Source organism: Uloborus diversus, unplaced genomic scaffold (genome assembly GCF_026930045.1).
Source record: "Uloborus diversus isolate 005 unplaced genomic scaffold, Udiv.v.3.1 scaffold_689, whole genome shotgun sequence".
In the NCBI taxonomy this organism is placed as follows: Eukaryota; Metazoa; Arthropoda; class Arachnida; order Araneae; family Uloboridae; genus Uloborus; species Uloborus diversus.
The window spans coordinates 48371-68098 of NW_026558889.1; the positions used below are offsets into that span (position 1 = coordinate 48371).

Sequence of the window (19728 nt, forward strand, 5' to 3'; positions counted from 1 at the left end):
AATAAAAAAGGAACTATCGATCGGATTTTTTTCGAACTGGTCTATAAACCTTTCCAGTACCAAAAAAAAAAAAAAAAAAAAAGAACAAAGGGTGAAAGTTTCAGCCAAATCTGCCAGGTAGTTTTTGAGTTCATGGATGACATACAGACAAACATTCATTTTTATATATAAAGATTGAAGAGAGGCATAAAAGAGGTGACAGTAATAATAACAGTATAAAAGGAAATAGAAAAAAGGAACTTACCAAACGGGGCACTGAATTCAACAAATATTTTAACTATGATCTCAGCATCATCGTCTTCTGACTGTCTCTCTTGATATATAATGACTCTGTTGACTATGCCATATCTACCACACTCATCAGTAACTTCAGATTCTAAATCATCATCTAAATCTTCAACGCCAACCATATTTCTCAAAACAATCACAGTCGACTGAAATTAAACAGTATTAATATGTAGTAAAATTCTGTGCTTTACATTTGTAAAAATAAATGCATACAACACAGGGGCGAAGAAATTTTTTCAAAGCAAAACATTTTTGCCCAAAATTTCCCCAAAATGTACCTGCATCATAGAATTATTGTGTAGGATCCTTTTTTTTTAAACCTGAGAGTAAACCAAAAGGCGCTAAGGAATCCCCCCCCCCCCATCTTATTGTTCCTTTACATAAGCCGTAAGGGTTTCTTTCAACCATCGGCTTGTTTCTTTGCAGCATATAAAAACCGTTTTATCTTCAAATTATAAGCCTTTAATTACTTTCTACGGCAAGTTTCTCGTATTTTAATTTCTTTTCTTTTTTTTTTTGAAAAAAATAAATTTGGCTTCTTATAGTTTTTAGATTTTATTTGATATTAACATCTCCTGCATAATCTGACCATGCTTTTACTGTAGAACTGATTTCAAAATGGTCTTTGTAAGAGTTTATTTCAGCACCATAGCCATTTTTCTCATCACTGCATTCTTTACATGAAAGAAAAAGCATCTCAAGTGAAAGCATTAAAACTCTAAAACTATTTTTATTTATGATTAAAAACTAAGAAACAAAATTAGTTATCAAACATTTAAATAATCCTTATTTCTCTCACTAGTTCACTGAGTAAGTGTCAATTTTTTAACAATATGCTTAGATTTATACTTCCGCCTGATTTTCCCGGATGGTGAATTTTTTTCATCAGTCCAACAGAATGTCAGAATCGGGGTTCCACTGTATGTATGTAATAAAAAATGCCTCATTACTTTATTTTCTCTCTTGAAACTGTCAGCAAAACGTTCTCTCAAACAGTTACAACTTGAAACTAATTGCTAATTTGCAGATTAAATCTTGTTCTATGCACCACAAAAAAGGGGAGAAGAGAGTATTATGCAATAGTTAAGCAAAAAACTTGTGATGATACGAACATTATAATTTCTTAATGTAAATGTAAAGTTTTATGCGTGCAATATGCAAGTTTTGGGTATGGTAAAATGTTAAACACAGTAGCAAATACTTTCTCAGAAACAAATATTCAACAATCAAAGGTAGAAGTGTGAAGACAATGAATACATTTAACATTTGAACATGAAATTACCTCTGTTCGCCTCATTAGCTTTTGCATCAAAATATGCCTGGCATTCGTTCCTTTAATCATCATATTTTCCTGCTGCTGCAGCGTTTGTGGTTCTTGTTCTTCCGCAAGTTTTTTTTCTAATTCTTCTAACTTTTGCTTTTGGGCTTCATTGGCACCAGATTCTGTGACTGGAATAACTGGTGGGACAGCTGCAGCGACAGGTAATGTCACAGGAGGAGGTATCACTTCAGCAATAGTTGGGGGTGGAATTGCAATAATTGGAGAGCTAGACAGCTCAGTTTTCACAGCAGTTGCAACAGCAGTAATGGATGGAGGCAGAATGGGTAATGTGACAATGCCCGGTGGAGGAATAACTAATGGAGGCCGTACAGGAGTAACACCTAAAAATTAAGTCCATAAAATCAGAACATTTAATGACAGGAACCATTATCAAATCAGGGAATCATTTACAGCAAATTTTATACAAAAGATATTCTGCAAAAACTACAGTTTTGATCATTTATGACAAAATTTTCTAAAAGGGTGGGAATCCTCCCCGATATCATCATTAAAACCTAAAAGTATTAAATAAATTTCCGCAAATAAAGTTTTTTACATAGTACAAGTGGAGCAAGATTGTTTTAAAAACATCAGACAAGCTTTGAGAGAGAGAATATTTACATATTAAGTGGGGTGTTAAGTGAAACTACACAGTGTTGAAATTAATCCTGGGTAGAGCAGAGCCATGGCAGCAGCTATTTAGGTCTGGGTGCATACTTCAAAGCTTGAAAATTGGTTAAAAAGGTTATTAAAAAAAAAAAAAAAAAAACGGAAAATTATCTATTTAACTGAAATTTATTCACTTTATTCCATGCCCTTGGTTAATTTTCCTTCCAGATGCAGTCTAGAGAATGGAATGGAGAATGGCTTTTTTTTTTAAAGATTAAAAAATAAATAAATAAATAATAAATAAAAAGCTTTATTAAATGAATGAATTACCAATGTTTCAATGCACAAAAATTGAAAATTACTGTAAACACATTTTTCAGTGTTACAAGGAACACCTTTTTCAATGCAAAGAGTGAGCTTTTGGATGAAAAGTCATGGGAGGAAAGCAACACTGTGGAACAGAAGATAGTATGAATAGCAAAAAATGGAAATTAACAAAACAAACAAGACAAAATGACACCCAGAGCCAAAATTTATTACATAATTCCATCAGAAAAACCTGTTAATAAATTTCCAAGAAATCCTATAAACAATGCAAATTGTTCAATAAATGAAACTTTGAATAAATCAGCAATACATTTACTGATATTGGAATTAGTTGATCACAAAACAAAAAAGAAAGCAAAGAAAAAGAAGAAATGTACAAACAAAAAACCTAAGGGGAGGGGGGAGACAATTAACATAAAGTAGAAAAACAAAACTTATTTTTATCAAAAGTCAAGATCTGACAAATTGGGGCATTTTTGGATAATTTGATGAGTTGAAATCAAAAGAGTAATTTGAATCTCAACAGTGTTGAGCAAAACTGGATTTATTTAGCTGTTGTTTTTTACATAGCTTTGATGTTCTTTTAAGCAAAATTTCAAAGACCACCTAGCTCCCCCCTCCCCAGAAAACTCAAGATGAGTTTCCCCAAATATTTTAAATATTTTTTTACAACTACAGCAGTGGTGCCTAATCTTTTTCTACAGCAAGCTGCACTTCAGATTGAGATGAATCTTAAGGGCCAGAACCCATATAAAACTTAATTACGTCAATTTATTTTCCTACATTGCATGAGAAAACATGGAAAAGGGAAGAAAATATAATAACTAAGAATTACTTTCATCATAACTTGTACAAAATTTGTAGTATCTCTTTTCAAAAACCCATTTTCAAAACAATTGGCTCCAAATTTGTAACATTGGGACTAATCGATTGTATCTGGGAAACCACAGTAGCAAAGAATATGGAAGTTCAGAGGTTTTGAAGAGTAGAGATTTTACCGAGACTTGGTAGGGCCGTCAAGAACAGTTTTGCAACATTCCACAACCTGTTTTATATTAGTACCGGTGAACAAAACTGGTCCAAGTGTGGCCGGTGGGCCATAGGTTGGGCACCACTGAACTACAGCATAGGGTAGATGATTAGATTACAACTGAAGTACACAATTAAACCATGAAGAATATAAAAGCTAAATGAAAATAAGACAATAAGAGAACCTTTTAGTTTCCTGTAGCGGAAAAAATGTAGTTTAAAAAAATAATAATAACCTGTTATAATTCCAGGTGCATTGGCAGCTAAAACAGGTGTAGGCAAAATTGTTGGTGCAACAAGTCCAGGAGTGCCAATTGAAGGTATAGCAAGCCCAGGAGGAGGTATAACAGGACTTAAAGCAGCTTCTGAGGGAGCAGTAGTGACAACTGGTGAGACGGTTGAAGAAGCACCTAGACCAAGGGCCTGAAAATTTCAACAAATAAAACTGTTAGTAAAAGTTTAACAGAAATGTCAAATATTTTGTTTGTTTTTGATTAAAACGCATCCCATTTCACATTAAAATGCTACAACACTTGACTACAATTACGTGCAATGCGTACGTATTTTGCACTAGGTGGGTTAGAAAGGCTACTTAGAATCTATATGCAGTGTCACTTCTTCATTGTGCCAAAAAAAAAAGTTGCAAGGGCAATTAAATTTTCTTATGTCTTTTAAGGAGATATGCTTTTTTTTCTCATGGAATCATGTGGACACATTGAACCAATAGCACACCGGAAATGTTCACTCTAAAAAAGAGGGGCAATAGGGAAAACTGATTACCTGCAAGGATTTTCTCACTTTTCATTGCTTTGATGTGTTTAGTGTAAGTTCACGCTTTTTTGTTAATGATTGATAAATTTCAGACCATACAAGTTTTTTGTTTTGAGTTTTATTTAAGAACTAGTTTTGCTATCCGGCGCTGCACGGACTTCCTCGAACATAGTAAAGTGACACATGTTCAACACTCAGGAGTGAATAAATGAGGAGAAATGTAGAGTAAAATTTCTTTTTGCATAAATGACAACAATTTCCAAAAACCTCATAACAATAAGGATATTAGTCCCTAAAAATGGCCTGTTGAATAAGAATGTCAGTTCCTAAAATAATGAGAATAACAGTTCTAAACAAAATCATCGCTGCCTTTAAAATCAGGGATAAAAACAGCCCAAAGTCAAAAAAGAGGTAAAATTGTGAGACTTAAAATTTGAATATATATATTACATTATATGCGAAATTATGTTGATACTATACTGTCTTTTAAATATTAATAGATAAATGTGTGTGTGTTTTTTTTACTAGTAGAAATGCTAACAAATGAATAAATAAAATAAGCTTGCATTTATTTAAGATTGTAACAGATAATATCAATTCCATTTACCACTTTCAATTTCCCATAGCCCACAAATCAGGTGAAATTAAAACTTTATAATGTGACATCTAATGCTATAAAAATTTCATATAATTAAACACTTAATACAAGCTGAATCATTGGACACCATAATTACAAAATGACATTATTAGTGTGGTTAATCTTGGAGAAATAATTAGAGGAGCATTTTGAAATTTTGTGGAGCAGCTGGGTATGTTCTATAAAAATCATAAAAAAACTAAATCCCATCTAAAACTTTTTGAGCTTTGATGGTCATTTTAAGCACTAGCATAAAAATGATTATTTTTAAATAGATAAAAAAGTTTTAAATACTATGTCATGATTTGAAAAAATAAACATCTTTAATTTCCTATATTTACATGTCTGTCATAATAAAATAGCACAGTATAATTCAAATAAATTTGAATTTATTAAGATCTTCAAGAGCTATATCTTTGGTAAGCCTGATAAGCATTAAAATTAGATTTGAAGAATGATGTTGGCTTAAATTAACTCCGACGGAACAGGATAAACATTTTTAAATGGGCGTGGCAGTCTGCATAAAAAAATAAAATAAAGTATAAGAAGGGTTGAAAATATTAGTCTACAAAAAGGTATTAATGTCTAAGCAGTAGAATGGCATAGCAGATGAAAATGAGAGTGTTACAGAAGCGGATGCAATCGGATTTCAAAAGCTACATCTAACGATTGCACCCACCATCACTCCAGCATTTCCCCCTCCAATCCTATTTCACTCTTCACCAACAGCAAAAAATTCCTTACTTCTTTCTACTCAAGGAAGAAAGTGTGCCTCAAGAAGAATCCTGATGGGAAGGTCCGAGCAGAAAGGAGGTGAGGGGGTGTTTGCGCGATTGTGAAATGGGAATGGCAAAACAATGAGTGTACAAGTTTTCAGCAAAAAATAAAACACAGTGAAACTTCGATAAGTCGAAGTTGCAGGGAATGAGAAAAAAATTCAAGTTATCGAAAATTTGTCTTATTGAATTCGAAAACAAAACTGTAGAACAATATAAAACACCACCACTGACGACCATTAAATTTATAATACGAGCAAAAAAGTGAAATGATAATGTATCAAAGATAATATATCGTTGCCTCAAAGCACCAGTATGATATTTTACTGTTTTTTTTTTTGGGATCAGAGGTTTTACTGTTGTTCTGCGGCGACAATATACGTTTGACTTAGTCAATGTATAATAAAGATGTTATGAATGTATAATATGATGCGTTTGAATAGATTGGAAAAAAAAATTTATAACTTTATTTACTTTAATTTATAACTTTTTACTTTCCAAGGAAAAAAGCATTAAAAAAATAATAAATTCCGTTATCAAACATTGCTTTTAGCAGGAATTTTTTCTTCTGTTAAATAGTTCTTGGATACTTTTAAAAGCATCAAAGAGAGAGCACCGCCAATCAAAACTTTTTTTAAATTTTTTAAAATTGTTGAAAACTTAGAGACACATCAAACTTTGAAATTTCCCTCTTCTTCGCTAAGCCACAATCCAATAAATTCAACTTTTTTTGGTAGTTTAAAATTTTAATTATTCCATTAGTCTATTTTAAAGTTCAATTCCAAACATTCAGGAATCAATGAAACGGCACAACAAACATTAGCTTATTATAAGAACCAAAGAAAAAAGTCAATCTCGGAAAGACCAGCTGCTTTGTAGAATACCGCAAAATTCCAAAAATAGTCCCTTTTCCGTTTTCACTAAAAGTGGAATTATTCCATAATCCCAAATATACGCAACCCTCTCCATGAGCAGATTTTTCTTTTCTATGGAAGGAAATGAAGCAAACAATTGTTCGAAAAAAAAAGTCAAATTATTTGCTAATAATCGAATTCAGAGATTTATTTGATCCACTTTATTTAGATGCCTTTTGATGCAACGCAGTGGCGCGGATTTCTTTCTTTTTGATCACTTTTTCGGAAGAAGAAAAAAAAAAGATTTCAACTTGTAGAATTCCGTTAACGAGGAAACTTTGACGACAGAAGAAATAAAATTCGACTCATCGAATATTTCGACTCAATGAAATTTGTCTTATCAAAAATAAATAACATTAGTTCTCCATTCAGTTAGACAGAAATAAATATTAACTTCCGCTAATCGAAGTTTTTGACTCATCAAAGTTCAACTTACCGAAGTTTCACTGTACATACAAGAAGTTTGGAAAATAATAGTCCACAAAAAGTTATAAAGGTTTAAGTGATAGGATGGCATAGTAGGCGAAAATGCGCGAGTGTAATGGAAGCAGATGCAATCGGATTTCGAAATGCATAAAGGCTGACGCTTTCTATGTCATTCTTGGGCCTTTTTCCATCCCCACCCAAGACACGAAGTTCTTTTCACCTTAGAAAGAACACATGAGTCAACGAAATCTTCACGGGAAGAACGAGATCGCGATCGATCGCTTGAAAATGCTCGGCGGCCGGGAAATGAAAAAAAAAAAAAAATTGTTACCATTCCTTGACGGAGAATAAAACTAAGGTTGCGTGACGCATGAATAAAATTTTCACCTGAATAAACCCACCCCACTGAATGACCCCCTGTCTGCGACAAGCTTTTAGAACTTCATAATCTGCCTGCAACATTTCGGGCGTGGTGGTTTAAATTTAAAAAAAAATAAATAAACAAGTCTCTTTTTAAATAATTATTTTTGAAATAAGGCAGGACCCCCCGCCCCCCAAAGACGATGGTTCACTTCCCTAAATTCTTTGAAGCACCCCCCTCTCAAGAAAGAGACCTCCCCCCATCCCAAAAAACTGAGACCAAAATCTTTCTCAAATTACCTCCTAAAAGTTTCAATGGTGCAATCTGATGACCCCTCACCCCTCTGTCCTTGGTGGGCACCTGACATTTGCAAACTTGCGTCGGCTGTTGAACAGGGCTCTGTCCAGGATTTTTCACAGGGTCCATTTTATTTGTGAAAAATCAATTCATTTTTTTGAAAGTAAAAAAAAATGGCTCATAAAAGAATTAATTTCTTAAAAATTGTTTTAGAATTGCATTTTAGAAGCCTATGATAAACAGTTCATTTAATATCTATAGACACAGTTGCAGAAAAACTAAAATTAAACCATCTATTCAGCATTTAAATTTTTGACTCAAACAAAAACAGAATTTTGTTTTAAAATCTTGAAACGATGGTTTTAATGGACTTTTCATTTATTTGCCTCCATATGAAGCAAAGTTAGGTTGAAAAAAAAGAGTGACATTTCGATTCTCATATCGGATGCAATCAGATTGCATTTTTCAAAATGGAAGCAATAAAGGTATAAAAAAAGTAAATAAAAAAGTTTATTAAAATAAAATAATTTTAGAATTACCATTTAACAGGGGTGCATATTGAATTTTATTAATACAGGGTCCATTATGAAAGTAATGAGCATGTACTGGCAAAATGTATTTATTGATTGTAATTTGTACAAATGTTCAATATTCTTCAAAATACATTCCTCCTGCATCAATACACTTGCGGAGACGTGTTTGCTACGCCTGAAAGGCACCCTGAAACTCTTCCAAGGGAATGCCTCTCAGGAACGTTGTAACATGGTGTTGGATGTTTCCCAAGGTTCCCCAATGTTTTCCTTTCTTCTCTCTCTCACGGAAACAAAAAGTCACATGAAGCTAAGTAGGGACTGTAAGGTGGTGAGGGATCACGGGGGGGGGGGGGGACATCCATAACGGGGTTCATCGGCGATCTCCTCCTGGCTCTATTTGAATGCCTTGTGCCACTTCCCAGACTGATCTTGAAATGCAATCGTCCTTGAAGGCTTCTTGCAGCATCTGGAATGTTTCGGTTGCATTTTTTCCAAACCTCACGCAAAACTTTATGGCGTATCATTGTTCAAGCGAACGCTCCATTGCGTTATGTTACAAAAGTTGAAAATATACTTCAAGCGTAGGCACTTATCTCCACTCACACTGCTCGAAAGCAATGACGACTGGATGCATTGAAAGGGCATATCCCGCACCACAGTTCCCAGCCGGTTTTACCGTGCTGCCATCTATCGTCGTGCCACAATAACATTATGCTCATTACTTTCATAATGGACCCTGTATCACTGACATATTCACCGAAAATTCGGAGCCTTGAAAAAAAAAAAAAGGTGCGTAAAGGTTTAACACCAGACACTAAATGGCGATACTTTTAAAGCTGGTAACCGTATTTAAAGCGATCACATTTTCAATGCGATGATAGTTTTCTTTTTTTTAAAGTCATTAGCGATGATAATTTTCCTTTTTTTTAAAGTCATTAGCGGGAAGATTACACTGCGTTTTTAGAGAACTTTATAACAACACTGCTAACAATATGATAAAAACAAACAAGCAAAATTATTCACTATGTTAGTCACTATTTTTTTTGTACACAGAAATATGCGTTATTTTGATTTCAGATTTGCTTTTTTCAGTAAACAATTTGAAAAAGATCGTTTTGTTTTGGTTTATAAGTGCGCGAACAAGAATAATCACGTGTGTGATCATTCTCTCCCTGCTTCAGCAGTTCATTATGTCCAACAGTTGCAGACAGCTTTATTTATTTATTTTTTTCCTCACTGCGGACATTTTTCTTCTTTTTTGCGGACAATTATTATTGTTTTTAGCGCGGTCAGAGCTGTCCGCGATAGGGTTCCGTTGTCCGCGACATCCTCGCCGTGTCGCGCCGTTTCTGCCACTGGGTGAATAAATAAGGAGAAATATAGCCTTAATTCTGACATTAAAACAAAGACAACAGTCCAGAAATATCATTAACAGAATCTATGAATTTTCATCGAAAACCCGTTACCAATGAGGAGAACTCCCAAAAATTCTCATTCCTAAACCAATCTTAGACAGAAATAAAAACTTCATTTTTATGAGAACAAACAATCCCTAAAAAACAATTATATTGAGGGCAACGTTTCATAAATAAAATCAACAGTTCTGTTAAGAGCTTTAGTCAGAATAGAGGCAACAGACTTACAAAATTCAACTAGAATGTAAACAGTCTCCAAAACTCTCCTTCGGAAAATAAAAATATTCTTCTTTATCAATCAAAAAAGAACTTTTCTTCACATCAATCTTTGCTTTAAAAAACTATCATCTGGTTAGAGAAAACAGTTCCAACACTCAAAAACAGTAAAAGAAAAATGTTAAAATAACATCAACAGTATATTTTTAAAAACATCAGGATTAAAAAAAAAAGAAAAACAGCACTGAAAAATCCTCCTTTGAAAAAGGACAACATTCCCCATTTGAATAAGGACACCCGCTGTTCAAAATCCACATCAGCTAAGTATAATCTTAAAGTTAAAAACGGAAATTTTAGCTCCTAATCAGATTATATACAACAGTGATAAAAATTTTAATTAAAAATACAAAATAATATTTTTAGCCATTGTCTCTAGGCTGCACAAACAAACATTAAACAATAAACTAGTATGTTGTGGCCATCAAGAAACTTTCTTCTATATATTTTTTTTCTGATCCCTCCCCATGCTTGATGAGGAAGCAATATTCCCAACAAAAACAAAATTACACATGCAAAAACTTGACGACCATCCCAATGTCTGAATTATTGCAATAACAAAGCAAAGAGCGAAAATTGAAAGTTGTTTTAAAAGCCTTGCTTGAATTAATTAAATATTTTATTTGTTAACAAACATAAGATGGCAACAGTTAAAATTTTTAAATCATTGAGATAATATTTCCGTACAATTAAAATCAGGAGAAATACGCAGACGACAATCTATTACGATTTATCTATTATCTTTCTGATTGTTGCATTAATAAAGCTATTTTTATTCGCAAAAAAAAAAAGAAAAAAAAAATCAACACCTCTTAGAGCGATTGGCGTCAAAATTGAACCGAAGCCTGTTTACATATGGATTCATATATTCCAAATTTCAACCAGAACGTAGCATTACTTCTTGAGATAGGGCACTCACAATGGAAAAAAAAGAACGGGTGATTGCGCTACCCCCTTTTTAGCTGTGGACACTAAAATAAAATCAGCTCTTATACCCACTAAGGGCTACTTGCCGATAAATTTTTCTTTCACTCCGTTCATTATTTCTTGAGATACAGCAGTCACAATTGACGACAAAAACGTTCTATAGCTCAACCTCCGTTTGAGTTATTGACACCAAAATTGAATTAGCACCTGTTCCTGTTAATGGCAACATATGGACCAAATTTTGTTTGATTCTACCAGTTACTTCCTGAGGAATAGCAAGCACGCGCAACTCAAAAAACGTCCCATTGCTCCACCCCCCTTGGAGGAATTTGCGCCAAAAACCAATGGGCACAAGTTCACATAGCGGCACACATGTGTACCAAGTTTCGTTCGATTTCATGCGGTAGTTTTTGCTGTAGAGCGGCTACAAAAAACTGGTCACACACAGACGTGACACACATACACACACACACACAGACAGACATTTTCCAACTAGTATGTTGTGGTCATCACGAAACTTTCTTCTATATATATATATATTTTTTTTTTCTGATCCCTTCCCATGCTTGATGAGGAAGCAATATTCCCAACAAAAACAAAATTACACATGCAAAAACTTGACGACTATCCCAATGTCTGAATTATTGCAAAAGCAAAGCAAAGAGCAAAAATTGAAAGTTATTTTAAAAGCCTTGCTTGAAAAAATTACAAATATTTTATTTGTTAACAAACATCAGATAACAACAGTTAAAAATTTTAAATCATTGAGATAATATTTCTGATCATTTCCATACAATTAAAATCACGAGAAATACGCAGACGACAATCTTTACGATTTATCTTTCTTATTGTTGCATTAATAAAACTATTTTCATTCGCAAAAAAAAAAAAAAAATCAACACCTCTTGGAGCGATTGGCGTCAAAATTGAACCAAAGCCTGTTTACATATGGATTCACATATATTCCAAATTTCAACCAGAATGTAGCATTACTTCTTGAGATAGGGCACTCACAATGGAAAAAAAGAACAGGCGATTGTGCTACCCCCTTTTTAGCTGTTGACACCAAAATAAAATCAGCTCTTATACCCACTAAGGGCTTCTTGCCGATAAATTTTTCTTTCATTCCGTTCATTATTTCTTGAGATACAGCAGTCACAATTGACGATAAAAAAACGTTCTATAGCTCAACCCCCGTTTGAGTTATTGACACCAAAATTGAATCAGCACCTGTTCCTGTTAATGGCAACATATGGACCAAATTTTGTTTGATTCCGCCAGTTACTTCCTGAGGAATAGCAAGCACGCATAACTCAAAAAACGTCCCATTGCTCCACCCCCCTTGGAGGTATTCGCGCCAAAAACTAATGGGCACAAGTTCACATAGGGGCACATATGTGTACCAAATTTCGTTAGATTTCATGCGGTAGTTTTTGCTGTAGAGCGGCCACAAAAAACTGGTCACACACAGACGTGACACACATACACACACACACATACACACAGACAGACATTTTCCAAAAATAGTCGAAATGGACTCAGCACACCTCAAAACGTTCGAATCCGTCAAAATTCGAAAATTTGCACGAATCCAATACTTTCTTCTATATATTAGATATAGAAGAAAGTAAAAACAATAAAAATGAGAAAATTTTAACAGGTTTCTCATTTTAAAATGAAAGTCAAAATTAAACACCCTATTTTTCCACCAGCAAGGCTGTTTTAATTGCGTTCTTCGTAATTCTTAAGATTTTTGTACTTAATGTATCATCAGGATTTATACTTGGTTGTTGGAAATGAAAAACCCAAAGAGATAACTGCATTGAGAGCAACAGATGTTCCTAAAAACGATGTGTGTTGTCACTAACGGGAGAATGGAATTACATGTGGTGAGGGTAGATGTGTAACTGTTGTCTTGTGTAATAAATGTGCATTATAGAAACATTTAGGTATTCACTTATAAAGTAAACAGTATAGTGGTCTAAACAAGGAAATGGATGAATAGTTCAAATTTAATATAGCCTCCTGAACATTGGACTACAAGATTGAAATTAAAATTAGAGGCAAGTGAATATTTGAATGATAATATTAGTTAGTAATGAATCAAAAATCCTGCCAAAAAGTGACAATTGCCTTCTTAAAAAAAAAAAATTTTTAGAGAGAGCACTACTACCGATCATATTGCAGCGAATAAAATACTGAAAGATAAGAATGACAGTTCAAATCTATAAACTTCTTTGAACCTGTACAGTATTTAAAAAAAAAAACATTTATGAAATTCTCTCATATTTTAGCAAACCTGTTTTAATGAGCACTCAGTTATGATAAGGAAATAGTTTGTTCCCTTCAAATGCTCATTATAAACAATTTTGACTGTATTAATTATACTTACAATAGCATTGCTAGCAACAGCATCCATAGCTTGAATTTTTGCTGTGGCAGCAGCAGCAGCGACGGCAGCTGCTGTAGGCATCGTACTTGCCGTTGTCGGTGCTTGGAGTGCATTTGGAGGTGTAATTGCCTGAAAAAGAAGCATTGGTAAAACTGAGATACTAAAATAATAAGAGATACAAAGCATTTTGTTTAGCTACTAACCTGCTCTTTAATCTACTGTATAAAATATATTATGTTTATAAATGTTAAGTAATTAATATCTATAAATTTTAAAAAATTTAACAAATAAAAAAAAACATTTAAATAAAATTTAAAAAAAAAGTCAGATATTAAACAAAAAAACAATTACAAACCCTGCGAGCTACAGATATTACTCATGTATTAAAACATTTAAAATAGTTGAAAGAAAAATTAATTTCAGCCAGTGATTCCATACTTAACTTTCTGATAATCAACACACTTAAAATAATTATTTAAGTAAATTATTTTAGAATTGCATTTTAGAGCTCTACAATAAACATATTATTCATTACAATCGACGTAATTGAAGCAAAAAACAACCAGCGATTTAGGCTTTAACTTTTTGACTCTATTAAAGGACGCAGAATTTCGCTTGCAAATTTTAACTTCGTGATTTTTATAGGAATAAGAAGAAATTGCATTTATTTGCCTCCTAAAAAAGCATAATAAACATCAAAAATCAGAAAAATTCGATTCTCATATCCAATGTAAAGAAATTGCTTTTATCAAAAGTATAAAAACGGCAAATAAAAAAATTTATTAAAGCAAAAAAAAAAAAAAAAATTGCATGGTACTTTATGCTCACACACTTACATACCGTAATTTCGGGTAGGTAAGCCGCCCTATCTATACGCCGCATGTGCAAAAATTTACTAATTAGTTCATCGGTTAAGTCGCCCCATCGTATACGCAGCAGAAGAGTATCAACACACGGCGCCCCACCCCCTCTATATATACAGGGTTTGTCCAAAAAGTAATGGGACCGGTTTTCCTCAGCCGAGACTGTACTTCAGAGTGTGTATGCGCCGACTGGATTCGGTAGAGGGCGTTCTGATAGCCACAAAATGTCTGTTTGAGAAAGATTCTCACCAATTCATTTTAAAAGCTAAGTGTAAACTAAGTGTAAATGTTTTTACTCACTTGTATTTCTTTAATAATGAAAAAGCAGTTAATCTTTTCCCTTAAAGGACGCTTGTTTCAAATCACGTATCGGAAAATCAACGTGTAAACATCGGAACGACTTCGAACGACGTGTTTCGTCAAGAAGAAGGATGTGACGTCAGAGCATGAGCGGATACGTGATGTAATCTCCCGATGACTCCGCGGCAAAACGAATGCTCTGGAAAGATCCAGATTGGCTCTTACATAAGCATATCCGGAATGACGTGCCGTGTGTGGGGGGGGTAGGATATAAGCAGATGGAATCAGAAGGAAATCACTCTTCTGCTCGCGTTTCTCATTTGACTGACGATGGTCATATTTTTAAGAGGATCGTTCGCTGTTGAAGCGACATCCTGCACTGAGGAGATGGCTGTTAGGATTTCGCCATGAGAGTTAGGGACTTAAAATTTTTTGAAACATTTTAGAATAATTCTTGTTAAGGTGTCAAATATTTTTTTGGAAAGATGTTCTTTTGGAACATGAAGATTGATTTGAGTATTGTTGAAATCCCACATACTTGTTTATACCATTTACTGAAGTTGGATTTTATTTACAGTTGTTAATTATTAGATTTATAAATAAAATGATTTAGCCTTTCAATTTGAGTTCTGACATTTCATTCACTTGATAGCTACAGAAATGTGAAATAGAAAGGCATCTGCTAAACTTATGGTGTTTACCTTCCTTACGGGAGTTAGACACAATTTGTTAGGTCAACACGTTCCTAGCTAAGGAACGACCGGGGTAGTCGGTTGTCTCTGAGCACCTGGAGAGTCAGGACAGGCATTTTCGTGTGACGTGTTTCTGTGAGTGGTGCAAGCCGAAAATGCAGCGTTCGTTCAGATCGTTGACTAAGTCTTCGTTTAATTGCCCAAGTGTTCAATTTACCAAAATCTGGGGTTAATAACATTGTGACGGTGCATTTGAACATGCGCAAGGTGTGCGCGAAGACCAAGCTGCTACCTGACCAAGGCCGGCTTCCCAAGGCTTCCGCAGACGCCGTACAGCCCAAATGTGCCCCCCCCCCGCGGACTTTTTATTTTCTCGCCTGAAAAGGCCGATGAAAGGCAAGCATTTTGAGACGAAAGAGGGGATCCAAGCAGCATGCACCGTGGCTCTTAAGGCTATTCTGGAGAATGCCTACCGTGACGCCTTTAATGCTTGGAAATTGAGCTGGCAGCGCTGCATCGACGCAGAAGGAACCTGTTTTGAAAGTTTTTAAAGAATTGTAACAATTGGATCAATAAATTTTTCTTAATCGACCCAGTCCTATTACTTTCCGGACAAACCCTATATATATGCATGGATGCGATCAATTATAATAGTAAGAACAAAACTGTAATAAGCGATAACACTTATTGATAGATAGAAATGGAGTAAACTTTGTGTTGAAAAAAAGATTGGAAATTGCTACGGTTACATAAAAAACTAGTGTTGCCAGATGACATCTACATTTGGTTGGGTGAGAAGTTTTCAAACCATTGTGTTATACTTAGCAGTTCATCAAAAAATTGTTTAACTTTTATTAATTGATTTTTTTAAAAAAATTATCAACAAGACATTTTAAAACATTACTCAGACTATAGGGACTATCAGACAAGCTAGCAATTCCCCCATTTTTCAGCCTTGTGAAACGTATGGTACCATCACAAACCTGGCACTAATGAAAAGAACAACAATAGCGAACAGAGGCAAAATCGGTGCAAAATAATGCAGGTTTAAGGGAGTGAGAAAATAAATTTAATGAGAACCTGTTTCATGGTGCAATTTGATAGCTCTACTAGCGTTTATTAAATGAATTTTAACATTGCAACTCGATTCAGCCAACATGAGAAACACTAAAAAAGGATTGGGGGGGGGGGGGAGATTTCTTCAGATATGTCGCAGATGTTAAATTTCAACTTTAAGACATGCATAAGCCGTGGCTTATCTACCTGAAATTACGGTAATGAAACATTTAAACAATAACAAAACATCTAGAAATAAAAATGAAGTTTGATCAAAAGCATGTAAAAATATCAAGGCTTGCGTGAAATCTACAATAACCACTTCTTTAGCTGCAATTTCTTATCATTTGATATCAGGGTTCATACCCTTTAGGCAGAAAAAAATTCAAGCACTTTTCAAGGTAAAAAATTTTGTTTTCAAGGCAATATCATAAATTTGTACTAAAAATATTGTATGCAGATTTGATTTACTACAAACACATAGAAATAAGGCAATAATACAAACAAGTATAGGAAAGCAAAATTGCTTTTTCTACAACGAGAGACGCTTTGATGAAAGATCTACTGCGTTGAAAGTTTTTCTGAAAATGTTTGAAAAGTTTGGTCATAAAGAGAAGCAGATACCAAAAGGTTTAATTTTGAGGTTTTTCAAAGGTTGCAGCAGTCAGAGGTTTGTATATGTTCTAGAATTAGCAAATTAATACTAAAAAAAAAAACCTTTCATAAGTGCTTTTAACTTTTAAGGGAAGAAACTAAAATACCCAAGTTCAATGGCATTGCCAGAGAGGAGTTTTTGAAGTCACTCCCCCCCCCCCCGGGTTTCAACATTTATTTCCAATATCTATACAGTGGTTTATTACAATATAAGGGCGGTTAGGACAAAAACACTACCCAGAAAGTTATTTCAGTTTTCACTATTAAGTTCTAAAAATATTAGGTTTGCAAATCATTTATAAGTATGCAAATCAATTATTCGTATGTATTTATTAGCTGTTCAGACAATAAGGCATTTCAACTGTCCTCGAGTAAATTTAAAAATTAGGAAGTAAAAAAAGTTTATGAAAGTCCACAGTCCAGTCTCTACACCTCAAAATATACAAAAGCAGCTTAAGCAGTGATAAATACTGTGAATGCAAACTTGAGCCTATTCAGCTTTCATTGATTAACTTGCAATAGACAATAAATGTGCAAGTTCAGATTTATAGAGCCATATTTCGAAATTGAAGATTCACAAGAAGTTGACATATATTATGACAAAAGTAGTTTTATTTTGGGAAAAAATGGGTTATTGTTGAAATTAGAATGTAAATTTAGAAAGGCAATAATATTCAGGTGATTTGTGAGTTCATAAAAAATTACCTGAAAGTTTCAAAGAGCAAAATGGGGCGAGGGGGGGGGGGAGAAATAATTTTTAAAACTAAGACCCCTATTACTTGAATATACATATGTACAACAACAACTTTTGCCATGCATACAATTCATAAAATAGTTTATTAAGTCAAAATATTTTGCATAGAAATACCATGCCCAGTGCCTGTTGATAACCAGCAACAGGCACTGGGCCTAGCTAGGCTTGTACCGGTCAATTTATTAGATCCAAATGAAGATGAATGACCCTCCTTAAGCTATGTTCCCCTTTGCTGATTAAAGCCTCTTTCGGTAAGCTCCAAGTACCCACAACCTTAATAAAATAGTAATTTTGAACATTTGAGGAAAAAGGGAAAATTGGAGATATAGGGAGGTAAAAGCATAAAAACGAACACTACTGGATTTCAAGTGAATAATCATAACACAACCACCCCTGTTATACACCTTATTTATTTTAGCAGACATAAAAAAATGATGTACTTATAAATAAAATTATATAAATCAACTTTATATTTAAAATACAAACTTTAAATTAATTTGTTAGGTGCTCAACTGCTGAAATTTAAATTTTTTTAAAAAAATCTGCTATGACCAAAAATTAGGTAAAGATAATCATTCAAAATTGCAAAAATAAATTAGCAAATAATTAAACAAGACCAAGGTAATAAATTCTTTAACTCTTTAGTTATTAAAATAAAAAATAAAATAAGCTAATCTGATGTAGCAGTGTCAAAATAACTACTAATTGCCAAAAATATAAAAATATTTACAAAATGCAAAAGGATTGAAATCTCAAACAAGGGAAGCAAATTTTCGCGAAGTTTAATGTTGTCATGTTTCCCATAAAATAAACTTATATTTTACTGAAATTAAACATAAAATATGCTAATCTACGGTAGCAAATATGAAAATAACATCCGATTAGTGAATATATTTAAATATTTGCAAGATGCAAAAAGATTGAAATTTCAAACACGAGAAGCAATTTTTCGCAAAGTCTGAGTTCGTTCGACGTGGCATGTTTCCCATGAAATAAATTTATTTGTTTTTTTATTAAAATTAAACAAAAAATATACTAATCTAAGGTAGCAAATGCGAAACTAACATTTGATTAGCCAAAATATTTAAATATTTGCAGGATGCAAAAAGATTGAAATTTGAAACACAAGAGCAATTTTCCGCGAAACCCGAGTAAGGTCAATGTTGTCATGGTTTCCAAATTAATTTCTTTGTTAATTAATGAAATTAAACAAAAAATAAACTAATCTAAGGTACCATATGTCAAAATATCTTTCGGTTGTAAAAAACATCAAAATATTTACAAGATGCAAAAGGATTGAAATCCCAAACACGGAAGCAATTTTTCGCGATGTTGCATACTGAACACATGTTCAGAAAAGTGCATTGGTGAAATACTTTTTTAAAACTTCTAAGCACAATTCGTTGATTTTTGAGAGAATTTAAGCACTAAGAAACTTTTTCAAGGTTTTAAAACTTTTTCAAGGTTTTCAAGCACTTGAAAATGAACTTTTTTTTTCAAGCACTTTTCAAGGTTTTTCAAGGGCGTACGAACCCTGGATATGGTATATGAAAAATCAAGGTTGAGGGTGGTCAGAGAGCAAAAAAGAATAAATCCGAAAAAATTTCATAATATCATCCTGAAAAGGGATGATATCCAAAATTGTATATTTTGTACAAATTTGCTACATTGCACCATTTCTCGCAAGAGTGTTTATTTCTAAATAAATCTAAATTTTGATACAGAGGCAACAATTTCTAACCACTGAGTCCTTGAATAAAGGGTTGAGGGAACTAGAGGTCAATCTTGGCTGCATCACTCATTAATGTCAAACCACATTATTTGATTGACTTTTCCATTTTTCTTAAATTAAAGAAATTAAAAAAAAAAGAATAAAAAAGGCAGATGTAACGTAGCAAATAGTAAAAAACAGTCCTACATAAAAAATGATTGAAATATTTGTAGGATGCAAAAAGATTGAAATTCAAACGAGGCATGCAAGTTTCAGTGCAGCACATGTTTGACGTCGTTGGCATGCTTCCCACACATACGCTTTTGGCCTCGTGGAGGATGAAGAGTCGAGGGGGGAGGGGGAATAGAAAGAATAAGAAAACGGGGCCCGAAAATGAAGAAA

At 33.6% G+C, this 19728-nt stretch overlaps 1 protein-coding gene across 1 annotated transcript in view; it reads right to left on the bottom strand.

The window, feature by feature from the left end:
• The window catches only part of LOC129233750 (poly(U)-binding-splicing factor PUF60-like), a 62964-nt gene that overhangs the window by 4122 nt on the left and 39114 nt on the right, over positions 1–19728 (bottom strand). Inside the window, exons 9-12 of the mRNA XM_054867729.1 lie at positions 13297–13425; positions 3811–3997; positions 1571–1950; positions 245–434 (exon numbers count right to left, since the gene is read on the bottom strand). Coding sequence (XP_054723704.1) covers positions 245–434; positions 1571–1950; positions 3811–3997; positions 13297–13425 — 886 coding nt within the window. The remainder of the gene's footprint in view (positions 1–244; positions 435–1570; positions 1951–3810; positions 3998–13296; positions 13426–19728) is intronic.